The following is a 9,397-nucleotide window of genomic DNA, read 5'->3' as shown; positions in this document are numbered from 1 at the left end:
GCGTTGCCAGAGGTCAAGGAGCTGATAGAAAACAGTAGCTGTATTTGAACATGCTGAAGAGCATCTCTGAACAACAACCTATGTTTTTACAGTTATAAGAGATTCAAGATGAATATGACACATAACCTGTCTAATCCAAATCGGCCAAATGTTGGAGGCAAAACGTCCTTTATTTAGTCTTCCAGCCAGCAGAGAACATCATCCTCACTAAGAGAGATATCTAATGGGATGCCCCTTTACACTGAAATCTCAAAGAGTATGGAGATGGATTCACTGTTTGTACAAATATTTCAAAAAAAGACTCAAAAATTGATTTCTAAAACATATGTAGTTTTGGATATAGTGAAAATATATGAAGCAGTTTGACTGTAGATCCATCTATGTGGATTTGTGATAACCTGTCCATGGACTAATGAAGGTGAAACAACCTTAAACTGTATTACAGCTTCGATGTCACCAATGTTCCCTCTAAGCTGTGCGTGTGCGCAATTGCGCACTGCTGGCACGGTCTCTGCGCACAGAAAATCTGTGTTGCGCACAAAAAACCCCAAAACAACCGGAAGTGAAATTAAAATGAATACTTTAACAATTCTGTTTTGCAGTGTTAGTCAGTAAGTGACTGGCTGCTCCCGTATGGGATCAGAACGATGTCACCTCATCCCATAGTCCAGCCAATAATGTGATTCACATTTGTATATACGCAGCTAATCAACGTCATTGACAGGCTATGACATCGTCCTTATGTGCCGACACCGGTGTTTTAGCTAGCAAAGCGGCGTAGCTGATGTGGAGTGAAGCCACGTTAATGACAACGTGTAAAACCATTGGAAATGTGAGCAGGACAGACAGAACAATTGACGGAAAAATTGGGGACTTTATACCAGTTTTCAAATTGTGTTGATCGGCCACATAAAACCAGAGTTATGATAAAAAATATGCAGTGTTTGGTTTTCTTCCTGAACACTATCGTTGTTTATATTTACTGCAGGAAGAAACGGTAAAAACAGCATTTAATAAGGAAAATGCTTGAAAGCACTCTCCGCCTGTGAGCAAAAACAAAACCAGAAAACCCCACCCTTTCCTATTGTTCGAAAAAGGACCATATCGACCAATATCATGTCGACCAATATCATATCATTCTTTCGATCAAAAAATGATATGGCAACATGGTATTTAGATGTTTAGGAAGGGGGGAAGTTTTAGGAGTGACGGCGGTGTTTTGAGATGTGTGAGATTTGCTACGTTTAGCGCAAATCTTGTGTAGTTAGTGTGTAGTGTAGTCAATAGTTTTGTTGTGTGTGTCAGAACAACAAGGCGACTGCTGAATGTTACAGGTGTTACAGGAGTGATACATCTCCTGTTGTCAGGCCTGCAGGTATCAGGCTGTTGTTCTCCTTTATCTCATAGTGGACAGAAATTATTTTTTGGAGTGACACAAATAATTTGTGTGGCATCAGATTTGATGCAGAACAGTTGATTGTTCTGTAAATAGTTTGAAATGTTTATTTAAAAAAACGCCTTGGCTGCATTTTTAGGTAAACAGCTGCAAAAAACTTTGTTGTTTGCAAAACTCAGTTACTTTTTGAAGAAGTAACTATATAATTAATTACCCAACATTGGTCATTATATACTGTATTTTGCAGACAGAGAGTTACAGGACTCTCTCCCAGACCACAGACTCATTGCTCGTTGCTCACAGTGGTCCAAGGGAGTTTGTGTGTTCGCTCAGACACATGAAAAATTAGAGGGAACATTGGATGTCACCCATAAGATATACTAAGTTTGGAAGTGATATGCTGGCCTTTATTTGGGTAACTGTAAGGTGCTTTTAGATATCATTGTCTGCATTTTTCCATTTGAAGCTTGATATCTGAGAATTACGAAAGAATTAAGAAAGAATCTCTGTCTGAGGACCAATGGTCAAACTGTTTGTCTAATATTCAGAAAGGCTCAATAAGTGCCAGATATAAACTAATCCAGTTTACAGTCATTCACAGATTACATTTTTCTAAACTTAAACTTAACCGGATCTATAATTCTGTATCCCCCTTATGTGATAGATGTAATATCGGTGAAGGTTCCCTTGCACATCTATTTTGGCATTGCCCTGTCTTGAAAGCTTTTTGGAGCCAGATTTTTATGTGGTTTTCAAACCAATTTAGGAAAAAAGTACCACTTGATGGTACACTGGCTATACTTGGATCATTTGCATCTATTGAATCTTTTTCCTTTTCACAAAAACAGATAATTATAATGGGTATGCTGGCTGCAAAAAAACGTATTCTTTTACAGTGGCGGTCTTCTTCGGCCCCGTGTTTTAAAAGGTGGCTTAATGAGATGGTGCCTGTGGCCAGGGAACAGATAAGATTTGATAGAAAGGGGAAACTGGCGAGTTTTTGTATGATTTGGCAGCCATTTCTAGAATTCTTAAAAATTAACTGATCATAATACATGCCTCACACTCCACGTGAATTTTCTTATGTTATTTTACTCCTTATTTAGTTAATATTGTTAGAATTTTTTCTTCCTCTTTTTTCTCCTTCTTTTTTTTTCATGCTTATAAGTTCACAAATGCTAAATGTAGTAATTGCCCTCAGTTGAATCTGTATAAGCATGTTGTGTTTAATTTAAAAGCAAAAAATAAAAATAATAATAGAATTAAGAAAGAAAGAGGCAGACCAGACCTCATCAGTAATATTACGTCCGGCAATCACACTGAAACCATTTCCTTTTTCACATTCCCCTCCCCTGACACTCCGCTCATCAATGGGTTCCCAGGGTTACAAAAGCACAACCCACAGATTGACTGGGCCAGGAAAACGATTGCTAGCTGGAGTCTTTTTGTCTCGCTAACCGCACTAAGATCACTCGTTCCCATAAACACAGGGTTCTCCTTCCCACAGATCTCACAGCCACCTGGTCTTTCCCGGGTACCCTCTGAGTATCATGATTATGGATAAAATGCTCTAACTCCCACCTCACCGTCCATATGATTGTGCTATTGACCGTTGCTGGCTTCTTTTTTGTGCCTAAAAGGGATGGGTTTCTCCGGACACGTATTGATTATAGAGGGATGATGACATCACAATAAAGAATAAATACCCACTCCCACTCATTTAGTCAGCTTTCGAGTCAATCCAGGGAGCCAATGTCTTCACCAAGTTAGACCTCCACAATGCTTACCACCTCGTCCGGATACGGAAAGTAGATGAATGGAAGACAGCGTTTAACACACCTCTGGGACATTTTGAATACCTCGTTATGCCATTTGGGTTAACTAATTCTCCCGCTGTCTTCCAGGCGCTTGTGAATGACGTGCTCAGAGACTTTTTGGATGTATTCATTTTTGTCTATCTTAAGGACACTCCTAAGGACATTTTATGACACTGTGGTGGTGTCTGCTATTTTCTATGTTGTGGTCTGCTGGAGTGGTGGAATGGCAGAGAGGGACAGGGGGAAACTCAACAAACTGGTCAGGAGGTTCAGCTCTGTCCTGGACTATCCGCTGAAGTCCATCAAGCAGGTTGGGGAGGAGAGGATGTTGTCTAAGCTAACATCTATCATGAACAACACCTCCCACCCCCTGCATGAGACTGTACGAGCGCTGAGTAGCTCGCTCAGCAGTAGACTTTTACACCCACAGTGTAGGAATGAGCGCTACCGCAGGTCATTCTTACCAGCAGCTGTCAGACTCTATAATGCAGCTTAACATTCTTTTGGTCATCTTACTCACCAGCTTGTTCGTTTACTGTACATTTTATACATAGCTCTGTAGGTTTTATACATAACCCTGTACATTTTAAACATATCTCCGTACAATTCTTTTAAATTTTTCTATAGATATTCTGTATATTGTTACCTGTATATACCTGCACAGCAAATTCAAAAGTGTTAAATGTTTTGGTGTTAGTAGTCTTAGAGTTAATTTTACTCTAAGTAGAGTCACATTCTTTTAATGTAACTCTGAGGTGTAAAATGATAGTAGTTAAAATCGAGTGTTAAAAATGAGTGTTTCTATTTCAAATCTGGAGGTGTTACAATGGAAACATTAACTCTTGACCTCTTGACCTCTTAACTCTGAACTCCTACAGGGGCTATGACACCAATAGAGTAAATTCACAGACTCCGCCCCCAGCACGGCTCCAATCGAAGCTGAAGTGAAGCCGTTTCAGAACATTTTGCTCTACATATTTGAGTTGTTTGCCATGCTTGGTAAGTCATGTTTTCAAAGATTGTTTCAATTATTGTTATTAGCTTTTACTTCTGTGGCTCTTTGGAGTTGAGACAAAGCTGTGTGAAAGGCATTAGCCATGTTGCTCGCTGATAGCATAATATTCTGTTTTAGCTAGCTGAAAGGTATTGTTTGCGGGCAAATACCACAGCCTTGAAAAAAAGCTTGCATGTGAATTTTCAGTCAAATTTCTTGGTCAAATACACTTAAAACAATGTCTAGAATGTGAAATGTTGATATAATGGTGCTACTTGAAGCCTGAAAACGATCTCCCATAAAAAACGAGCAAACAGCAGTAGCAGATGTCCCGAGTCCCGACTGAGTTCTACGTTAGCACTTAGATTCCTCCAGAGTTTTGTGCACACGGTTTAGGTAAAAATGAAAAAGGCTGAGGTTTTACATTTAGTTCAGTATTACCTGTTGTCTGTGTCCTTGTCTTTTGGGAAAATACTTTACACAAGTAATGGCTAAAAAAGGATTCCTTTTTTTTTTTACTGTGCTGCAATTGATTTGTGCCATTAATTAGTGTCAACTAATTTTTATTCAATCTCCACATAGGATATGCTTGTGAAGACGGAATATGGGGGAGAGCAGAAGTGCGCTGAAGTTCCACAAAGTGATGAATGAAGGACATGCATATTGTATTTTGTATTTATTGAAATAAGTGATGAGAATGCTGTTATTTGCATTTACCAGCTCACCTATGTCAGACCTTTTGATAAACGAAATTCTAATGAAAGTAAGAACATGTACACTGTTACATCTTTCAGAAAATGTTTTGAAATTGTGGTGCACAGTTCAGAATAAATGTTTTTCAAAAACCATTGCGTCTTTTTAGTAAATGTTTATTTCCAAAAGAAATTTCTAGAAGTTCAGAACAGTAAAATTCCCGCTTTTTAGAATTAATTAGAAGATAACTCTTACGTAGTTAAACTAAAATACTCTTTGAGAGTTAATATATAAACTCTTAACACCAAGTGTTAAATTATCAACTCCAGAGAGATTTGGTGTTTAACACTAAATCAGAGTTAACATACCAACTCTCCAAAAAGAGTTAAATTAACACTCTCTGGTGTGGACCCATATAGACACTTTAAAAGTGTTGAAATCAAATCTGACAGTGTTAATTTGGACATGCTGGATTTGCTGTGTGTGCATGCAAACTTCGGTTGCTTATGTTTATAGGACCACTTTGTGTCCTCCTTTTATATTTTATTTTCCCTTACTGTAAGAGCTCTGTAACACCGAAATTTCTCATCCGTGGGATAATAAAGGTTTATTCTATTCTATTCTATTCTATTTCAATCAGGTATTAAAGCACTTCACAGCCGAGTCTGCACTTTTGAGAGTTTTTAATGATATCTTACTGACTGCTGACTCTGGGAATTCCGTCTTACTTGTGCTTTTGGTTCTCACAGCAGGTTTTGATACAGTAGATCACAACATTTTAATTTCTCACCTAGAACATCATGTTGGAATTAGAGGCACTCTCTTGGAGTTATTCAAGTCATACCAGTGTGACAGAAGTTTCATGACTCTAATGGGAAATTTTAATTATCCTCCGCCCCCTCCCATGTGGTGTACCTCAAGGATCCATCCTCGGGCCCCTTCTTTTTTAGCATTTACTTCCCCGTGGCCATATTATTAAAAAACATAAAGTCTCATTTAATTTTAATGCAGACGACTGTCAGATTTATCTACCCCTGAAACACAATGACCGTAAAATAAATACAGTGGTGAGAAATAGCTTCTTTCAGCTGAGGCTGCTCTCTAAAGTCAAACCTTTTATTTCTTTTTGTCATGGTCCTGGGTCGTTGACCCAGTGTTTTGAGTTTATTATTATTATTTTCCAGTTTCTGCTGTTTTGTATTTGTTCTTATGGTTTGAGTTGTGTGTTTAGTGTTTCTATCATCCCTACCTGTGTCCTTCCTCTGTGTTCTGTTCATGTCCCCGAGTTGGTGTTGTGAAACAGTCTGTGAGTTTCCTGTTTTACTTTGTAGGTTTGTGTCTTGTTATGCCCATTAGTTCCAGCTGTGTCCCATCCTGTGTGCCATTTCCTGATTACCTGGTGTGTGTATTTATACTGCGTGTCTGCCTGTGCTCCTCGTCTCGTCGTCTGCATTTCTCTGCATAATTTTGGTATGTCTCCGTGTTTCTCTGTTCCTCGCTTTGTGTCCTCTGTTTGTGTTAGTTTCACCAGTTTAGGTTTATGTTTAGTTCTGCCCTCACCTTGGATTTTTCACCTTAAATAAATCTCCACTTGCATCTCCACTGCCATCTGCATCTTGGGTCCTCTTTCATTCCACCACACGACTGCTGCCCAGCCGTGACACTTTTTGTGACTTAGAGAGTTTTAGATGGATTTGTGACCACACACCTTGATTATTGTAAGGCATTTTATTGTGGTTTATATTATATCAGGCTTCACTATCACGCTGCTGCTCGCCTGCTGACAGGGACACTCAAAAATGAGCACATTACCCTTGTTCTTGCCTCTTTACACTGGTTGCCTGTCCATTTTAGAATTCATTTAAAAATTCAATTGTTTGCTTTTAAAATTTTAAATGGCCTGGCTCCAACTCACCTGTCAGACCTTCTACACCTATATACTTCGCAACTGACCAGTCACTCCTTGGTGTCCCCATGCCAAAACTGAAACAATGGGGGTACTGAGCTTTTGCTGTTGTGGCCCCCAAATTATGGAATAAGATGCCCCTGCATATTAGGCTGGCCCCAACTGGCCCCATCACTTTTACAAAAACATATTTTTTCCAATGCTTTTTAGGAGTAGTACTAGAGTCAGCTACTCAGTTTTAGTCAGTTTTTGGTCACTGTTAATCATTTTTTATTTTGTCAATTTTATTTATTGTATACTTTATTGTCTATTTTAAATTTAATTTAAATTAAAATTAAATTTAATATATACTGATTTATTTTTAACTTATTTTTTCATTTATGTATTTATTTATTGTTATTTATATTTATTTCTTTGTCTGTTTAATGTATGACAGTTTTTTGCTGGAAAGCACTTTGGTCAACCATGTTGTTTTAAATTGCTCTATAAATAAAGTGGGATTGGATTGGAATGTTAAACAGGTGAGAAAAAACATGCAGTGGAAAGTCATTGTCAACGGGAACACTTGGGAGACTACTCCTCACAATAATGTTATACATTTTTACACAAAAACTAAGCCTCATCATGTGAATACAGTAAATACCGCCACAAAAACCTAATCTTATCACAAGCATTCAACAATAAAATATGGAATCAAAACAAGTGTCCAATACTGAACCCACCATAATAAAGAATCAAAACTTCAAATGGTTAAAAAAAAACCTCAACACAACAACAAATCCAAAAAGAAAACTAAAACTTTGAAACTTCAAAAATAAATTAAACCCAAAATCCAAAACAAATTATCTGCTGGAATTACATTTACATGACTTTCAAAAATATGCAAGTGATCAAATGCTGTTAGCAGTTAAATCATTTTTCTTTCAGACCAAAGAGAAGATGCCAAAATCATCACTACAGCAGAAAGGTAATACTAAAAATCCTCATTTCTACTATGTTTGCTTCATACCGGAGTACACACATTCCTCCTGGGTGTTGCTCGTCTGTCTTCTTGCTTCTTTCGTCCTAATTTTTCTCAAAGCAGCATAATGAAGGTTGTCCTCTTGGGTGCTCTGGACACCAAAAGAATCAAGATAACAATTCAACAAGAAATGTAGTTTCCTACAAACACATGAACTTCCACACTTTAAAACTCACCTCTAAATTTACAGAATCATTCGCGTTTGAGTCTGCTGAGAAAAAAAGGAAATAATTTAAACTTAAATGATTGTTTTAAAACCACAAGAGTAAAATATGAAAACATATTCTAACCTCTGGATTGGCAGTTGTTCCTCTTTTTCATTTTATACACTGACAAAGTTGATAACACGCTGATGATGGTGGTGAGCGTTAAAGCTGCGCTTAAGAAATACATCAGGGCAGCAGAATCCTGCCAAACTGTAAAACCAAGAAATGACAGACCTTTTTAGCTCTGAGTTCATCAAATAGGATCTGCTCCTATTTATAATAGCATGTGAGTCACCTCTGCTAGAAAACTGACTTACCCCCAATGTCCAGCTTGGTCCCGTTTCCAAACAGTATGTGTCCACATAGGGCGACAGCACAGTAGATCCCAGAGTGAGACACATTCAGGCTCTCAATTCTCAAGTTATAGACACAGGTGTGTGTGCTTTTGTTTTCTTTCCTCTCACACTGATCATTTCTGACTCCATGGGTGTAAATGAGTCCTGGTTGAGAGTCTTCAGAGTCTTTGAACCAGTAAACACTGTGTTCTGCATCACAGCTCAGCATAGTGTGCACCATACAGTGCAGACTTACAGAGCCTCCTGGCTGGATGGTCTCAGATGCTGACTGATGAACTAAAGCTTGTATGTTTAAATCTGAATCATTGACACTGACAATAATGGTCTCTAAGAATGTTGATGTGCGGAAATAGGAACGTATACAGTAGTAAGTTGCTGAGTCTGAAACATTTAAGTCTGAGATAATCAAATGTTTTTTTCTTTTTTCATTATCTAGTCTGAAACGTGCACTATTGTTGAATGGATGATGAAATTTTACAAAATCGGTTTCTGACTTATAGAAGGTAGAAATGAGTTTTGGTTTCCCTCCTAAAGTTTGTTTATACCAGTAAAAAATTGCAGCAACATTCTGTTCATAGTAACAATGTAAAGTCACACTGAATCCAGATTTAGCTGATATAAAACGTGCTTCCTCATGAACAGAGGAGGATAAATGCATGTTGTTCTTCTGAGCTGTGGTGAAATGAAAGACAAAGCAAATACACATTGTGGAACATGACAGCCGAGAAAAAAGACCTTAAAAGAATTAGATTGTGGTTAAACACAAACTTACCAATTACACCCAAGAAGAAACATATCAGATAGAAGACAATGTGTGCAGATGCCATTGTTCCAACAGTCGTACTGAATAAAAGAATGGCGACTCTTCACTTTTAAGAGTGAAGATTAGATTTTACTGGCCAATCAGAAGTTACACAGTATATGGAAAACTAGATCACATGATCAATGACATCTGTAGTGTTAAACTTAGTAGCTGAGAAAAAAAAACAGAAGAACATCATGATTTAG

General features: G+C 37.8%; 1 protein-coding gene and 1 long non-coding RNA gene across 2 annotated transcripts in view; one reads left to right on the top strand and one right to left on the bottom strand.

Moving 5' to 3' along the window:
* LOC146523247 (uncharacterized) overlaps positions 1-1,531 on the top strand; it is a 339,030-nt gene extending 337,499 nt beyond the window's left edge. Inside the window, exon 2 of the long non-coding RNA XR_014871552.1 lies at positions 782-1,531. This is a non-coding gene — a long non-coding RNA (uncharacterized LOC146523247). The remainder of the gene's footprint in view (positions 1-781) is intronic.
* A 5,697-nt stretch (positions 1,532-7,228) lies between these two features.
* On the bottom strand, positions 7,229-9,216 carry LOC146523246 (uncharacterized). The gene is made up of 5 exons (XM_085145900.1): positions 9,162-9,216; positions 8,351-9,061; positions 8,118-8,243; positions 8,004-8,035; positions 7,229-7,918 (listed from the first exon to the last, which is right to left on the bottom strand). The coding sequence occupies exons 1-5, from the start codon at positions 9,214-9,216 to the stop codon at positions 7,799-7,801; spliced, it is 1,044 nt and encodes a 347-aa protein (XP_085002026.1). The 3' UTR covers positions 7,229-7,798.
* Positions 9,217-9,397: the final 181 nt, after the last annotated feature.

This window comes from Neolamprologus multifasciatus, chromosome 3, assembly GCF_963576455.1.
Source record: "Neolamprologus multifasciatus chromosome 3, fNeoMul1.2, whole genome shotgun sequence".
Taxonomy (NCBI): Eukaryota; Metazoa; Chordata; class Actinopteri; order Cichliformes; family Cichlidae; genus Neolamprologus; species Neolamprologus multifasciatus.
This window is presented reverse-complemented; position numbering and strand designations above follow the sequence as displayed.